This window comes from Enhydra lutris, unplaced genomic scaffold (genome assembly GCF_002288905.1).
Source record: "Enhydra lutris kenyoni isolate GAN:26980312 unplaced genomic scaffold, ASM228890v2 scaffoldscaffold23, whole genome shotgun sequence".
Classification (NCBI taxonomy): Eukaryota; Metazoa; Chordata; class Mammalia; order Carnivora; family Mustelidae; genus Enhydra; species Enhydra lutris.
This window is the reverse complement of record NW_019154107.1, coordinates 13,944,101-13,962,442: the sequence shown is the minus strand read 5'-3', so window position 1 is coordinate 13,962,442 and position 18,342 is coordinate 13,944,101. Positions and strand designations below refer to the sequence as shown.

Genomic DNA, 18,342 nt, shown 5'->3' with positions numbered 1-18,342 from the left:
TTGCCAGGGGCCAGGCTAAGCAATCTACTCCAGTTTGCTTTCAGTAGCTATTGTTCCCTGAACACTTTCTGTACAGCTTTGGAGGAGGAGAGTGAAGATGGTGGCCTCCCAATCTCTGGTCCTGTAGGAGCCAAGAGTTTGGGGCCCCACTCCTCAGTGCACCCTCAGAGAAAAGCAGTCAGTCCCTCCTGTCTCTGTGGTCTCTGGCCACACTCTGAGTTCACCCGGCCTGTTACCAAGCATTTCTATCTCTGGTGTGTGGCCCTGTTTGGTGTCTCCAAACCCAGCAGATTCTGCAGCACAGTCCTGTGCCACTCCTCCTGGAGGAAGAAAGAGGGGGGTCTTCCTATATCTGCTGCTTGTGGGGTCCCTGCTTGAAGAGCAGTGGCCCAACTGTGCGTCGGATCATGGTTTAAGGTAATCACAAGCTGAGAGCCCCTCCTTGGCTCCCTCTGTGTAGCTGGCCTCCCCACTCTGATACCTGGAAGCTTTGCCACACTCAGACACCCCCGGTCTTTCTGTGACTCCATGCATCCTGAGACCACACTGACCCAGTGATGGTTCAACTCCCTGCTTAGCCTCTGGAGTGATGTCCCTCAGTGGAAAAGACCTCTAAAAGTTGCAGTTTTGTGTTCTGCTCCTCAACCACTTGCTGGGAGCTGGCCCTTCCCCCCATGGTCTATCTTCCCATATATTGCCTTGAATTGACTTCTCCACATGTCCTACCTTCCAGAAAGCTGTCGATTTTCTGTTCCTAGAATTGTTGCTCTTTTCTTCTATCTCTTGTTGAGTTTGTAGGTGTTCAGAATGATTTGATACCTATCTAGCTGAATTCCTGGCACCAGATGAAATTTAGGTTCCCTACTCCTCCACCATCTTGCTCCTGTGGAAAGAAGCAAATTAATAAGACCTTATAACAAAAGATAATATGTTAATGAATGTTGGAGGAATATTTCTTAAATATATGTATAAAGGACTAATCATAAGTAAAAATAATACAATCGACTATATTCTATATTCATAACTTCTGTGCATCAGAAGTCAACATTGAAAAAGTAAAACTGAAAGCTACAGAGTGGGAGGAGATAATTTGGAAGACACATATAACTGAAGAAGTGTATGCATCCATAATTACAAAGATTTCCCCTAAGTCTTTAAGAAAGAACAATGATAGGAAACAGAGGAGTTCTTAAAAAGTGAGAAGGGCACAAAGAAGTCTTGTGCACTGGGGCGCCTGGGTGGCTCAGTGGGTTAAGCCTCTGCCTTCGGCTCAGGTCATGATCTCAGGGTCCTGGGATCGAGCCCTGCATCAGGCTCTCCACTCAGTGGGGAACCTGCTTCCCTCTCTCTCTCTGCCTGCCTCTCTGCCTACTTGTGATCTCTGTCAAATAAATAAAATCTTTAAAAAAAAAAAAAGAAGGCTTGTGGACTGCTGACAATTGTTTTTTATCTTGGTCTGGTTGGTGTTTATGGGATGATCACTTTATTGTATATAACAAATGTATTTAATGTTTCACATTATACTAAGACTTTTGCCATTTTCACAAACTGAGAACTCCAAATGGCCAATAAACATAGAAGGAATTTGCCAGCCCCATTAGAAGCCAGGGACTTGCAAATTAAAATTAAAATATTGCTATATGTGGCCTGAAATTTAATTGAAATTTAATTGAAATTTCAATAAATTGAAAATTAATTGAACTTGAATTGAAAATTAGTTGAAATTTAACAGTCTAATAGTACCTTGTGGTGGTGAGAATATGAGGCTGTTAGAATTCTAATACACTGCTACTTAGACTATAAATTATAAAGAGGCCTGTACACTTTCATATGCTACTATGCTAGGAGTGAAAACCATATAATAGTATTTTGTCATATTAAAGATGTACATAACCTGTGTCTCATCAGTTTCATTCCTAGGTATATACTCCACAGAAATGCTTCTGCACATATCCCAGGAGATAGGTATAGGAATGTTCATAGTAGCGGTATAATAGCTTCAAACTAGAAATAATCTAAATATTTATCAACAGTTTTTTAAAAGTACACAGAAGAATATTATACAATAATGAATAATAAACCACTTTTAGAAGATTTATTTATTTATTTATTAGAGAGAGAGAGGGAGAGAGAAATCCCCAAGCAGACTCCCCATTAAGCCTGGAGCCTGATGCCGGGCTCTATCCCAGGATGCTGAGATCATGACCTGACCTGAAATCAAGAGTTGGATGCTCAACCACCTGAACCAGCCAGGCACCCTGAGAAACATTTTTAACTGATAAATTTAAACATTTTAATAAAAATCTTAAAAATATAACTTCAAGGGGTAAAAGGCAAAATAAAAGCATAATATTGAGCTAATCAACACTCACACAAAATAATACATATTATATGTTTGCATTTATAAAAAAGTTCAAAAGAGTATATAAACCAAACTCCGGTGTTAGGGAGGTATAGTTCTATTACATAAATTAAAAAGCTCTAAAGGAATGATTACCGTGGAAGTTGGGAGGGAGGTTATATTGTGGGGGCAGGAGACAGGAGTGATTGAGTGATCAAGAGGGAGTTCAGGAGGTGTTCTAGCTACTGGAAATTTTTTTTTTTTTAATTTCTTGGCTTGGGTGATGGTAACATGGCATTTCATGTATCCTTCTCTGCATTGTTTCACAATAAAATGTATTTAAAAAATAAGTATAGGGGCGCCTGGGTGGCTCAGTGGGTTAAAGCCTCTGCCTTCGGCTCAGGTCATGATCCCAGGGTCCTGGGATCAAGCCCCGCATTGGGCTCTCTGCTTGGCCAGGAGCCTGCTTCCCTTCCTCTCTCTCTGCCTGTCTCTCTGCCTACTTGTGATCTCTGTCCGTCAAATAAATAAATAAATAAATAAAAATTAAAAAAAAAATAAAAAATATGTATAGTGTGGGTAGTGTCAGACATTGTCCCCCATTGATTCTATGCTAGAGTAATGATTCAACTTCCATAAACTTGCTAATGATTTATCCCTACTGAAGAGAGACTGACATGTCGTAGATTCTATATTGGTGATTAGATTTGCATTTGAAAACCTAAACCAAATAGAGGCAGAACAATTGCTCCAACAACTACTACAACTGTTTGTTGAACATTGCCAGATACTTTTCTTAGAAATTTAAATACTTTCTTTCATTTCACCCACACAATTAACCTTTAGGAGGAGATAGGTACTTCTTTCATACTTACTTTTCAGAGAGGTCACTTACTTGTCCAAGGCCACCACAGTAAATGATGAATCCAGAATTCCAACCGTGACAGTATGACCAGTGTGTTCTCCTTGCTTGAAATGATGAGGTCATGGGTTCAAGGAGAAGCCTATATCCATTGAGTGTTTGCAATGAGACAGTCAATTATGCATGAGTGGATCTGAGTCTAGTATAAAAAAATAAACATCAGAAGACATGCTTTAGCCTAGAAATCTGGGGCAGTGCCTTAGGAGAGAACAATAAAAAGGGTATAAGAGAGGTGGGCAGAATTGGAGCCATGGGAGAATTCCTCAGAGTGGGTCAGGTTCTGTTAAAAAAAAAACAAACCTTCATAACTTATAGCATACTTAGGTCTTACTACAAAATTATATTATTGGGAAAGTGGGAAAGAAGGTGGGTAGGGAAGAATAAGGTACTATGATTTGGGACAAAGAACAAATTTGACTTTATTTATCAGCACCTATAGTTTAGACCATGAGGCTTTAATCAAGGTACCGCCCACTCACCTCATCAAAGATGAAATATGTAGGAAGAAATAATCAACAACCTAATGCTGAGTTAGCAGACTTATGTATAAAGCCACAATGGATGTGTCAGACGGATACTAGGTTATTATTTATTTAAATCTATTTCACAGAATTGAGCACCATCTTAATGACCTGAAAGTGTTAAAGTATGTCCCAAAGTACCTAAATTACTCTGTAAATGTAATTTATGCTTGAGAATAATCTGACTAACTTGATTTAGAACAGCAGGAAGTAAGTTATTCTGCACATAAATGAAGAAGCAGTGTAATTTTAAATACTGCTTGCATAGTGAATGAGAATTCTAATATTTGCAAAATTTTAAAATCACTTGATTTATTATCCATATGTTTATACTGACATTTGTGTCCTTTATTTAGTTGGTTTTACATTTCCTCTTACTGCCAGGGAAAAAAGCATTTTTCCCCTAGTAATACCATAGAAGGTAAAACTTATATTTGTTTTCCTGAGTGGTATTTTTAATATCTCTATGTATTTCTTGGTCTTGCTGCCTTTTTCCTCAATCCTGGATAGTCCAGTTAATGGAGTGAGAGGAGTTTAGGGAGCTTAGTAACTGGTTAGAGATTAAACTTATAAATGTAACATTGTAAAACTAGCAAAATTTATACCTATTCATTCAGAATTTTCTTTGCTGGGAAAGAGTCTAACTTTAAAAGCAGTCATGATAAAAAAATGAAATTTTACATAGTAAGTTCAAGAGTAGATTTAGACTTCGCTGTTAACAACGCATATTAAAATTCTGAAAAGTATATTTTAAAATTTTATATGATGCTTGAAATGGAGTTTAAAATATTATTACTCACATTAAATGCCATCACGTGTAAAGTACATACTTTTATTCTTTAATATTTTGTTTGAATAGAATTACTCATTTTAATATTAATTTTAATAATGAAATTAAATCAACTTTACAGTGTTCAAACTTTTAGCAGTTGCAAGCTATAATGAATGCTTTCGACTTAGATATTTTACAAAGGCACAGTGTAAGTACTTCAAACCAAAACAAAAGTTTGCATTGCAGGAGTTGAGGAAAAGGAAGAAAGAGAGCAAGAACGCATTTCAAGAATGTGGAGTTAGGGGCGCCTGGGTGGCTCAGTGGGTTAAAGCCTCTGCCTTCGGCTCAGGTCATGATCCCAGGGTCCTGGGATCGAGCCCCGCATCGGGCTCTCTGCTCAGGCGGGAGTCTGCTACCCCTTCTCTCTCTGCCTGCCTCTCTGCCTACTTGTGATCTCTGTCTGTCAAATAAATAAATAAAATCTTAAAAATAAAATAAAAAACAATGTGGAGTTAATGTGCCAAGACACACAGCCCTGAGGCAGTAGCAGGGCATGGGGAACCACAGATAGTCCTATGTGGCTGACAAGTCCATCCTGTCTCACTTTTGTGGGCCTGGAACAAGGATGGAAAAAGAGAGCCTAGGCCTATATTGTATTTCCCTTCTCGTCCTACTTCTGGCTGTGTCTTGCAGAGCTAGGGATGCCATGATCAATTGTAGGGGCCCTTATGGTTTTCTTCTTTGGGGGAATTTAGAGGAAAGGTAATCTGTAAAGAGGAACAGGGATTATTGGGGGAGGAGGCTTTGTGGAATCTAGTGGAAGGGGTAATTGCCAGTGCTCTGAATGGTGGAAGGACACATCTGTGCAACAGCCTGGAATGAAGAGTTGGCATTTACAGTACAAATGTTGGAAAAACAGCCACCTGCCAGTAGCTGAAAAGAACTGGCAAGAGGATAATTCTGGTGATTGGATCAGGGAAAAGAGAAGCAAAGTAAGAAAGGACCAAAGACTGCTACAAATGTGAAGGAATGGTAAATTGTGACCAAATGTCAGCTCCTCTGTGTTCTGGTTATCTTCTGCCTATTTCTCAAACTGTGGTAGCAGGAAGAGAGGTGGAGGTAGTAGTCATTAGCGTGTGAAACTGCCTTTTAAAATTATTTTGAAGTTACTGTATTTTTTCTGAATATCAAAGTATGAAGTGCACATTGTAGAAAAACTTAACAACATAGAAAAATATAAAGAAAATTGAAATCAACTCTAGTCTCACCAAGATGGAAAAATACCAACTATGCCTCATCATTTTTTAAGTTCTCATTTAACAAAAATTTTGGCTCCATTGATGTGAGTCACTATGAGACATATGCAGTGTACAGTTTTATTTTAAAGGGGATAAATTCTTGGGGCACCTGAGTGGCTTAGTTGGTTAAGCATCCAACTCTTGACTTTGGCTCAGGTCATGATCTCAGGGTCCAGTGATCAAGTCCCATGTTGGGCTCTGCACTCAGCATGGAGTCTGCTTGTCCCTCTCCCTCTCCTCCTCCTCATCTCTCTCAAATAAATAAATAAAATCTTAAAAAAAGTAGAGATTAAATTCTTAAGATGTATCTTAAGTCATTTATTGTGTATTATATAGTGCTGAAAATATATGGAAACGAAATTATCGTTACACCACACAAAATATTTCCAAGATCATTTTGTAGCTGATGGTTATATCACATTTGATCAACCCAAGAATGTCCTTAAATATTAAAAACTGAATTCTTACTTTTAAACTATCTCTAGTTAAAGTCTACCCCTTTTGGCTACCATTTGCTGCCTTTTTTAATGCTACCAAAATACTGTTTTAGGTATTTTTGAAGTAAGAAATATAGCTGGAGTGCCTGGGTAGCCCAGTTGGTTAGATGTCTGACTCTTAGTTTTGGCTCAGGTTGTGATCTCAGGGCCCTGATCTTAGGGTCTAGAGATTGAGCCCCACATTGGGCTCCATGCTCAGTGCAGAGTCTGCTTAAGTTTCTCTCTCCTTCTCCCTCTGTCCCTCCTCCCTCAAATAAATAAGTAAACCTTTAAAAAAGAAAGAAATACAGTTAATAATCAAGTGTGATGTCTGATAAAATGCACTGTAGATGTAGATTCATTATTTGGGAGATGATAAAGAAGACAGAAAATCCTGACAACCATTTCTTTGAATTATTTAGCTAGTAAGACTTCATTTTGAAGAAAAAGAAATCCTACCAAAGAGCATGGAATACCATGAAGGTCACCATTCAAGCCAGAGAGATCTGAGAGTTCCCTTTCTGTCATTTTATTCCTCTTTACCTTTTGGCAGACTGCTCAGACTCTCACTTTTCTCCAGTGGAAAATGGGAATAATTGTTATGTTGTAGGGGGTGTTTTAAGAGTCCATGATATAAGTAAAAACATGGAGCCCAGTGCCTGGCTCATAGTGACTATTAAAGAAATGTTAATTTCATTATTTTCCTGTTGAAACAATAGGGAGTTGGGGCATTATTTAAGTTCTAAGATTATCTTAATTTCCTAAATGGAGGTAGAGATCTGAAAAGATGTTGAGATATTCAAAACTATAACCCACTGCCTCTTAAGAGTAGACCTCAGAGAACTCCTACAGGCTCCTGGACTCTGAGGCAGCCCCACAGCCAGGAATTCTCAGGATGGTTTTTGGTTTAATGCTAGAAAATACCTGTTTGGACAGGCCTCAGGAGACCCAGTAGTTCATAACCCTCTTAAGACTGTAAAACTTATGGTTGGGTTATAGACATTGGGGATGGTATGTACTATGGTGAGTGCTGTGTAGTGTAAACCTGGCGAGTCACATACCTGTACCCCTGGGGCTAAAAATACATTATATGTTAATTTAAAAAAACTAAAAAACACTGTGAAACTTACAGAGTGTTTTTCACCTTGAAAATATGTTAAAATAAAAAAAAAAGAAAATATGTTAAAATCACGTGGGTGCTTTTAAAAATAGTAGTGTCAAGATCCCACCTGCAAAGATACTGATTTAATTGGTGATTCTTAGTGCAACTGTCTTAAGGTCAACATACAACCCTGGCTCATTTCTGCCTCTGTCACTTCTGTGACCAGAGCATAACCAAGTAACTCCTTCTTAATATTCTTTCCATGTGTGATATTAACACAGTACCTTGCACTGAGTTCCTTCAGCATTCCAGTTAAAAATATCACCAGATACAGTAAAACAAGAAGATTTAAGGAAGACAATACTCATCACCTGGTTTAGACTAGTATATCATTTAGTTGGTTACATCTGTCATCCTGGATGCTTGAGAACGTTAATAAATAAACTCTTTTGGATTAAAAGTAATAAAGAAATTGATAGGCTTCATGAGATAATTTGTTTTTATTTGCTTCAAGTTTTTATTTAAATTCTAGTTAGTTAATATATAGGGTAATACTGTTTTCAGAAGTAGAATTTAATGATTCACTGTTTATATTTAACATCCAGTGCAGATAATTAGATTTTTATCCAAAAAATATGTTCTTATTGAATATCTAGCTTTGAAATGCTTAATTTCTTAGGTGCTAATATGTTTTTTAAATTCCTGGATTTTTAAAAAATTAAATATGCTCATAGGGAAGAAAATGTCAATACTCCACAATTGTTTTTATTTTTGTTTCAGTCAAGAAATGTGAAGAAAAATTACAGCCTTTTTAAAATTCATCCTTTTTATTCAATATCATTTATTTCTGTTAAGTGAAATTGAAATCTACAAATGTGAGAAACTATCAAAATAATATCCTTACCCATATAATATATAACATATATGCTATGTCCATGTAATTTATATAATCCATTTACTTTTCTCAATCCATGTTTTTCACCTCTAGGCGATTTGACAGATCTGTGGAAAAATGGCGGCGGTTTCATTATGATATGAAGATACTTAATCAATGGCTAACTGAAACTGAACAGTTTCTCAAAAAGACACAAATTCCTGAGAACTGGGAACATGCCAAATACAAATGGTATCTGAAGGTAAGATTTTACGATCTCGTTTTTCAAACTGTCTTTATCTTCGCCACAGTATCCCAGCTGTTTAACTTCTGTAAGTTCAAGTTGTAAAGGATGGAGGAAATTTACAAATCCTGACTTTTGTTGTCATCACTACACATACTAGAACATCATCAGAATGACCATGTTGGGAGCCTGTGCTGTTGATTATTTGTGTCAGGGTGAGAGTTAGACTAAATCTAACTGGTTTCTCTGATGAACTGAGAAATGTAGTTAAGTCTGTGATACAGGCAATAATCTTGTAGCATGATGTCCTGTGACTTTGCAGCAGTGTGTGTTTTTGCTTTATGTTGAATCCTGTCCGGGAGAATTTGTGGTATACTTAGCAATAATGAAGTTGCTGGGAATATCCATCATGACAAAATTACAGTTTTGTTTCCCTAGAGACAATTGTGGTGATGTAGTGATATTTCTACATATTCTGTTGACAGAATGCCTTTTGAGATCATCCAGAGGCCAAAACAATGCAGAGTTAATTGGTGGTACATACTGACTTTTTTATGGTTTATGTTAATGGAAATGCAACATGTAGATTATAAACAGCATACAGTTTAATTTCAACTTGCTGTGTCTTTTGATTATGCAGATAAAGATAAATTAGATTTTGGAAGTTATAACTTAGGTAATAAAATATATAGTTAAGGTACAAGAAATATTGAGTTTATTACATCAAGTATAAAAATTTTGATAAATTCTCAGCTCAAATTGTCCATGTATTAATTTTAAATCAAGCAGATTTGTGTTGTAGCCAATTTTTAATGCCATAAAATACTGATTAAGACAGATGAAAGCAAAGTAAAACATAATTTAATTTCAGACATTTCAAAATGCAGGATTCATAAAAGCAGCATCATATTCAACTTTACAGTTCTCTATTCTCATATAATTTCTTGCATAGCAAAAATATCTTATGAATTAAAAAAGTAAGCATGTAAGCACATACATATAGGCAAGCTATATAAACATATAATATGAATAATCTTAAAATCTTGTGTAATTATGTATATATCCATCAAACTTGTATATACATGAGCATTGGCATTGAAGATAGAGGAAATCCATGGCTTTTCAATCTGCCATCATATAGAAAATACATTTTGTAATAACACTAAAGTGAATTTGGGGCTAATACAGCATTACTGGATCTCAAAAATACATGCCATTAGGGTGTACTTGAGGAGATGTTAAACCTTGCCTTTTCCAGAGACAACCTATCCAAGGTACATTTTAACCTGTTTTTATTATTTAAAAATATATATACTCATTATAAAAAAATAAAGCAATGCAGAAGTATACGTACCCTTCCATTCTACTCCTCAGAGAGTAGCTGTTTTGATATGGATTTTGGTACATATTTCAAGTCAGCATCTTTGGGAGGCCCCCTTTGAGATGGAGATTAACATATAGAAGGTTTATTAGGGAGTGCTTTTGGAAATCCAGCAATTGGTTTATGATGTGCCTTGGTATAATTTTCTTCATGTTTCTTGTTCTTGAGATCTGTTAAGCTTGTTTGAATTATGGGTTTTTAGTTTTCTTCAAATTTAGAATTTTTAAGGCATTGTTTTTATGTTGTGTTCTTTTTATTTTCAGTCTTTTTTCTGTGTAAATCATATTATATTATTTGTATTGTCAAATTGACCAATCTAATCTTTGGCATTACCTAATCTGTGGCTAATCCCATCTAGTGTATATTTTTAACCCCAGACACTGTTATTTTGTATGATTCAACACCTTGTTGAAGTGTGACTTGAGTCTTTTTAAATCTTTCATGTCTCTACTCAATTTGTGAATCTTTCCTCTACCTTTTGGAAAATATGGAATACAATTATAACAACTGGTATAACATCCTTTTCTACTAATGCTATCATCTCTATCTGTTTTGGGTCATTTTCAATTAAGTTTTCTCTTCATTATGGGTCTTTTTTTCCTGCTTTTTTGGACAAATGGAAATTTTGACTGGATGCTGGATGTTGTGAATTTTAACTTGTTGAGTGCTTGATGTTTTTGTGCCAATAAATATTCTTGACCTTTGTTCTGAGACACAGTTAATTTACTTGGAAGCAATTTGATCTTTTGAGCATCTCTCTTCTAGACTTTGTGAGTTTTAAGCAGAACAACATAAGTCTAGGGCTAATTTTGCTCCGCTACTGAGACAAAACCCTTCTGAGTATGCTCTCTGATGCCCTGTGAATGATGAGGTTTTCCACAGTGGCTGGCAGGAACAGGCACTATTCCCAGCTGTGTGTAAGCTCTGGTGGCTGTTACTTTTCATCTTTTTGCATAGTTTTCTCCCTTATTATGTGTAGTTTGCTCACATATAAAAGCTGATCAGGACTCAACTGCAGCCTGGAAGGGAGCTCTTTGGGGGTCTCCAGTGTTCTCTTTCTGTGTATCTTTCTCCTGTTTGATACTCTGCCCTGTAAACTATAGCCATTTGGGCCTCCTGGAAGTCCCAGCTTCATCTCATGAACTTGAAGAGACCTCCTAGCTTTGTGAGGGTTTCTTTATCCTTTGTTGTATCCTGGAACACTCTCTAGACAATAAGTGGCAGCAATTATGGGGTTACTTCATTTGTTGCTAATTTCTCAGAGATCAGTAGTTTTTATTACCAAGTATCTAATGTCTTCAAAACCATCATTTCATACATTTTGTCCATTTTCTTCAGTTTTTGCCAAAGAGGTTAAATCTGGTCCCTGTTACTCCAACTTGACCAGAAGTGGATATCCATGCCAAAAGATTTTGATACCATTTGATCTTTTAGTACATTTACTTCTGCATAGTCTTGCAACTGTATGATGCTTGTAAATGCCTTGAGAACGTCTAAAGATCCTCAGTTCTTGACAGTGTGGTTTAGTTGATGTTGCTAAACATCTTATCAAAACTTTTCCCCTTAGTTGAAGAATTTTTTTAAAGATATTTTATTTAGTCTGTTTTTTTACTTAACTTATACATGAAATAAGAAAAGGAATTCTGCATGTTCAGGGAAAAGTTCTTCTAGCTAAAGAACTGTGAATGATATTGCAAATCCTCTAAACAGTAAAGGTTTTTTTTTTTCCCCTAGCTATTTAGAAGCTCCAAAGTCATGTACATGCATATGTGCATGCATGCATTCACACACACACACACACACACACACACACACACACACACACAAGATACCCAAGGTTATCTTCTATTCTGCTAAGTCTCAGAAAACAAGTCCAGAAGGACACTGTAAGGTACCACCATTAGTAAGACAAATAGAATTGCTGATAATTTCAGCTATCTTGGCCATAATCATTGTTGATTGAATAACAACAAATAAGAGAATGAGTTTAAAATTTTGCTAAGAAATTATTTTAGGAGACAGAATGTTGATGGTGCCTGTTAGTAGCAGACTGATGGTGCCTGTTAGTAGCAGACAGATTTGTTGGCATAAACTGGCAGTGGTTGCTTTGAGGGAAATCAACCAATCTGCCCATATACTAAACAGATACACACAGGGGTACACTGGAGTTTAAAGACTCATATGTATAATTTTTAGCAAAAATATCATGTCTGAATATGAAATAAAATAAAAAGTATGTACATGTATGCTTTTCTATATATATTTCTCTCAAACTGCCTTTTCTTTAAAGGAACTCATTACCTTGAAAAAAGATAAATCAGTGTCCTACTGACACTTGGTAGTGTCATTCAAAAGAATGTGACTGCCAATAACAGATAGATGGTCTGGTTCCATGCAACCCAGTGCTTTTTTTTCTCTGTCCCAAGTTAATGATAAAATTAAATATGTGAATTCACATGTTTCAAGAAATTCTAAAAATGTGTCATGCCACAATAGGAAATCTCTTTCCAAAAATTAATTTTTTTGCATGAGAATATATCAGTTATGTTATATGCCACCAAAAATTCATTTGTTAATACTTCCATTTATTTATTTATGCAGCTTCTTTTTTTTTCAAGATTTTATTTATTCATTTGGCAGCAAGTGACACAGCGAGAGAGGGAACACCAGTGGGAGTAGTTGGAGAGCAGGCTTCTCGATCCCAGGATTCTGGGATCATGACCTGAGCCAAAGGCAGCAACTTAACTGACTGAGCCACCCAGGCACCCCTATTTATCCATCTTCTTGTATATTTATTCCACCAGCAGTAACTGAGTGCATATGCAAAGTTCTATCACCCACAAAAATATTGACTTGCCATATTAGGCTCTAATAGAAATTCAGAAGTTTGGCTAGGAGGTTAGAAGCCACATTCGGAAAGTGTGGGTTCAAATCCTAGCTCTTTTAGCTTAATAGTTGCAGAATCTTAGGAAAGTGTGTTATGTCTCTCCATGCCTCTGCTATCTCTTCTCTTAAATAGGAATAAAAAAATAGATGTGCAGGTAGCACTTAGAATTTCATTTTCCACAAAATAATTACTCATGAAATGAAAGATTTTATTGTAATTAATGACCCTTCATAAGTGATTAGCCTATATTTATAAAAACAAAAATTTATTTATTACTGAATTACTGTCCCCAACCATCTGAAATGCAAATTGGGCAACCTGATAATTTCATTAAACCTTATATTTTTATGAATTATGACAGTTCTCTCAAAGTACATCTCTTGGATTAGGAATTGAGGAAAACTCTAGTTCAGCCAAACACATCCTCAGATAGTTGACACTTCTGCCTACTCATTTTAGAACAAGAAGAAATGTTAATGGGAGTTTTCAAAGGGAAAGCTGAACACCATGAAAGAAAGTTATGAAAATAACATTAACTCATACAGTGACAGAGTGAATTGGTATGCCAACAAGTACCTTGAGTGAAAATGGGATTGTGGAAATCATAACATGTCCTAACATTTAGTTTTACACGTCCTTCTGGAGTAGAAAGCAGTAAGCTTTAAAACATGAACTGTTATTTAATGGGGTTGAAAATTCTTGAGATTGACAGAGGAAATTATAAAAATCACCATTAGATCGAATATTTAAAAGAATGGAATATTCCTGCTATTCATAGAAATGGAAACTGTTTGTTTTATGGGGTAATGCTGCTTAGTGGACCATATTTCAACTCTGAAAAGCAGTTCAATATATTAAACATAAAATGTCCACAGGACCCAGAAGTTTCACTCCTAGATTTGAAAACATGTGTTCAAACAAAAACTTGTAGATGAATGCTCATAGGAGCACTATTCATAATAGACACAAGGTGGAAAAAACCCAAATTCCCATTAACAGATGACTAAATAAAAATTAACAGTACTTCCTAAAGAATGTTGCCATGAATATAAGCATGACACCTTGAAATCTTAAGAAATTCCATTTAAAAGCTACTAAGAAGTAAACAGAGGAGGGATTTTTTTTAGATGAAATTTTGTAGGTTTTAAATCAATAAATGTTAAGCCAACATAGGGAGTGAAGCAGCAGTGTGCTATTTTGACATGAGTTAACTGATGTTTTTAGGCAAAATATCATCTTTTTAATATGAAGTTAACTGGTTTTCTGGTATATCTTTCAGAGCTACCATGTTTTACTCCTACACAATATATATAATACTGTACATGTGCAATATATTTATATATATATTGCTGTAAACAAATTCAATTAAAAGCTGTTTACTTTGTAACATAGTGATACATCTTAATTCACTGTAATTGAGGATAAAGTCAACATGGATTAAATATGTCATGTTGTAGTGTTCATGTTCACCATCAAATCTCAAAACCTTAATTTAAATTTATGTCCCAGTTAAGCAGAATATACTTTGCCTTTTCTCAAATTGGAAGCTTGCATGAAGAATGGAAAATTCCATAGAGACTGTGTAGTTATAGTATGAGAACATTACTGTGAGCTCTCAGATGAAATGATAAATGGGAAAAAAAGGTACTGGTGTTTTGGAGTTGGGGAGGGAGGCAAAGAAAGAAGAATCTAAGAGTCTATGTTTGGCAGCTCTGCAGCTCTGCCTTACCTTGGCTATTTGTGAAAGAGGAAAAAAACATCCAAAGTATTTTTTAAAGGATCTAAGTCTCAGAAGTTTAGATTCACAGAGTGCATTGGAGTTAGGTAGGGCCTGCCCAAAAGTTGGAAACAAGCATGTCCGTGAAAAGTGTCTCTTTCTCATAAAGGAAGTCTCACCCAATTTGCAGTCCAGAAAGGCCTCAAGCAGCAGATGTCATTGCCCAGAAATAAAAAGAACTAAATGGATGTGCATAGGTCCCTGACACTATCTGCTACAGAGCAAATTTTGGTACTTTTCTTTGGAGGTACTCAAATACCTAATCGGTAATCTACTCCCTTCAAATTACTTTATAGGAGATGAAGGACTTTGAGTCAATATGGATTAAATCAAAGGCTATCTAGAAAAACACATATGGTGTAAAAGACCAAATTGAATACAAGTATGTTTTCTATACAGTCGGCTTTTACAGTGCTGATTTTCACCAGCTGGCTGGTGAGTTGGACGGCTTCTTAACAGCCTCACTGCTGGGACTCAAATGCTGATAGGAACTTTGATGGAAAAATTACTTGAGTAAAAATTTGTGCCATCTGTTGCCCTTCATTGGGACCCCGATGTTAAGAATAATTCATCCTATCGCCAGCCCTTTATATTTCCCCAGCAATAATGAAGATTTTTTTGTAGTCCCAGTTTCTGTAACTAAAGGACACAAACTAACATTAAGGGAATGAGCATGAAAATTGAGTGCAAAGAGAATTTGTCTCTCATCACTTGCTTTAGGGTTACAGCATTGTGTAAATATGGGAATACATCTTATAGTGAACTTTTCAATGTTATTTGCTGGTAGTGGCAGGAGAATTCAGTCTTAATACAGTTAAACAGTTGGGCACTTCATTCTTATGTAAATATGGTTAGCCTTTTATTGCTGCTTAGAAACTCCTCTACAACTTCTTGGCTCTTATGCATCTTTTCAGAAATAGTAAATAACAGATTTATTGGGGGTTTGGCACAGTGCAGAAATTCATAGAGGGACTCTAAATTGTTGCCTATCAAATGTGTCTTTCATAAAATAAGTATATTAAAATAATTGGATATTTCCAATGACTTGTTCTTGTTGTCCAGCATGGCATGTTTAAGAAGATGACAGATTGCCACCCATTATTGGAAAGAAGCAAGAACCAAAACTATAACTTATTGTAATAATCATAGCAGTAAAGAACTTCTTAAAATGCATGAAAAACCTGTCATCCCTAAGGGATCCCCATTCTCAGAGTAAGAAATTATCAAGAGAGTAAGAATCTGCAAATAAAGAAGCATGCTAATTGCAAATTGCAAATTGAAAAAAAAAAACACTGCTCACATCAACATAGAAGCAATATGAATCCAAAATTATTATTTGATGAAGCATAAGATTAATACTAATATAAGTGATTTTCATGAAGTGCAATAGTTTGCAAAGAGGATGTTCTAGCCACACGGATCTTGCTGCTTCTTTTCTCATAGTTTCTTACCCTTCCTTCTAATGCCTGTTCCTGTGATTAATTTTGCTTTTCTCTTTGCTTAAGGATTCCACCCTAGCTCCAGTTCTTATCTGCTATGTCCCAATGCCCTCCCTCTCAGGACTTTTTACACTTCTCTTTATTTATATACATTTGTGCTCTATTTTTTTTCCCTCAGACATGACCTTTTGTAACTTTTCTTACCTTAAGGATCGATCTCTCTCTCTCTCTCTCTCTCTCACACACACACACACACACACACACACTTTCTTTGTAACACTGTTGTTTGCTAAAATTGTAATATATGCTCGCATGTTTATTATCTGTATTTCCAACTAGAATGTAAACCTTGCAGGGACTTGGTCTTTCCTGGTCACAGATATCTACTCAGCACTTAGAACAGTCTCCTTGTGGGGTGCCTGAGTGGATCAGTTTCTTAAGCACCTGATTCTTGACTTTGGCTCAGGTCATGGTCTCAGGGTTGTGAGATCAAGCCCCACATTAGGGTCTGCTCTGTGTTCAGTGTAGAGTTTGTTTGAGATTCTCTCTCTCCCTCTCCTCCTGCCCCTCCCCCCGATCTGCCCTCTCTTTCTCTCTCTCTCTCTCAAAAAAACCTATCTCTTTGTATATACTACATATAATACTCATTATAATGAACAATTAAATAAATGAAAGAATTATACATTCATCCCATTATTGCCTAAGATACACAGACTATCCCCAAACTTGTTCTTCCTTCTATTTTTACCCCATCTCATGTCCAAGAAATGTTCCCTTATATTGAGCTGCCCTGTTCTCTTCTTTGTACAAAGTATTTAAAATTTTCATATTTGCTGATGGTTTGACAATATGATGGCTCCATTTGCTTACTCCTTGAGCATATCATAAATACCTGAATCCATTCAACAAACATTTAGGGTGAGCCTACCTCATGCAAGGGTTTGTTGGCTGCTAGGGATATGGAGTTGGCAAAGATGCCCGTTTCCTTTAATAAACTAACAATTTCATGAGTTTAGCATATTAAGGTTAAGGTGTAAACACATGGCAGGTGTCATTATTCCAGAAAGCTCTGGAACCAGCCTTAGGGAAACAAGAGTTTGCTTTCTACAGCACTTATTTGTGTTCCCTAATCCTTTTTGATACCCCTTCATTACACCTCCGGGATTCCCAAGCTCAATTGAGAAAACATGACTTTGGGAGCCAGGAAAGAGCAATATTGTGAAAGGCAGCACAAGGAAAGAGCTAGCTCTGAAGAAGTCACCCAGAGAGTGAGAAAATGTTCTGACATAAGTTGTAAATTTTGGAAAAATGATAAAATTGACAAATTATAGGACCAGAGGCCTGTTCACAGATGAGATGGTTCAGAATGAAGTATTCATCAAGCTGAATAGCAAGTATCTAGTCATAAGAATGGTAAATCTTCCTACTCTATAACCAAATTATAGGTACAAGGCAGAGACCACAACTGTTTGCAAATATCATAATTCACAAATTTTAAAGTTTTTGTTCTTTTATGAAGCTATAATTGGCAGAACTTTACTGCCAATTAATTTGTATTAAGTCATTTGATCAAAACTAAAGAAGGATAATTCAGGGTTATGGAGAGAAGAAAAAATAGATATGTTGGAGATGAATGCATATTTATATAGTAGCATGTTCCCCCTTAAGATTTTAATAGTTCACTATTACTTTTTGTCAGTAGATAATTTTAGTTTATAACTATGTAGTCCTGCAAGTTTTAATCCTTTCTTTGTCCAGGTTCAGGATTTCACTTTATTAAGACTCATTTTGAGGGATATTGCAGAGAAATTGAAATAATAGAGAAATGTGCTACCCCATAGATTCTAGCACTTCATGTAGAATATTGAACTGGTTATTATTATAAGTAAATATCTCACCTTCAATATCCCTCGGCATACTTGCAATAGAATGAATTTTAATACAATATATTACACTTAATATTGATCCTAAGAATATTAAATTCTTTAGAGGAGCAAACTTGTGGGACCAAATTCTGCTGGCTACCTGTTTTTGTAAATAAAGTTTTATTGGAACTCAGCCACACATATTTAAAAACTATCTATGGCTGCTTTTTTGCTACAAAGGCAGAGTTAAGTAATTACAGAAACTGCCTTGCCTGGTAAAGCTTAAAATGGGAACTGTATAGCTCTTAATAGAAAAAGTTTACTAACTCTTGCTTTAGAAGATAGAGTAGTAAGTTACAATAAAAATCTAAGTGTCCTTTTTACCTTCTGTTTAAGTGTTCTTTGTTACTTGATATAAGAGAGAAATGGACTTGGGCCATGTT

General features: G+C 36.0%; 1 protein-coding gene across 1 annotated transcript in view; it reads left to right on the top strand.

Moving 5' to 3' along the window:
* The window catches only part of LOC111150534 (dystrophin), a 2,087,545-nt gene that overhangs the window by 993,468 nt on the left and 1,075,735 nt on the right, over positions 1 to 18,342 (top strand). The window contains exon 44 of the mRNA XM_022508030.1: positions 8,421 to 8,568. Coding sequence (XP_022363738.1) covers positions 8,421 to 8,568 — 148 coding nt within the window. The remainder of the gene's footprint in view (positions 1 to 8,420; positions 8,569 to 18,342) is intronic.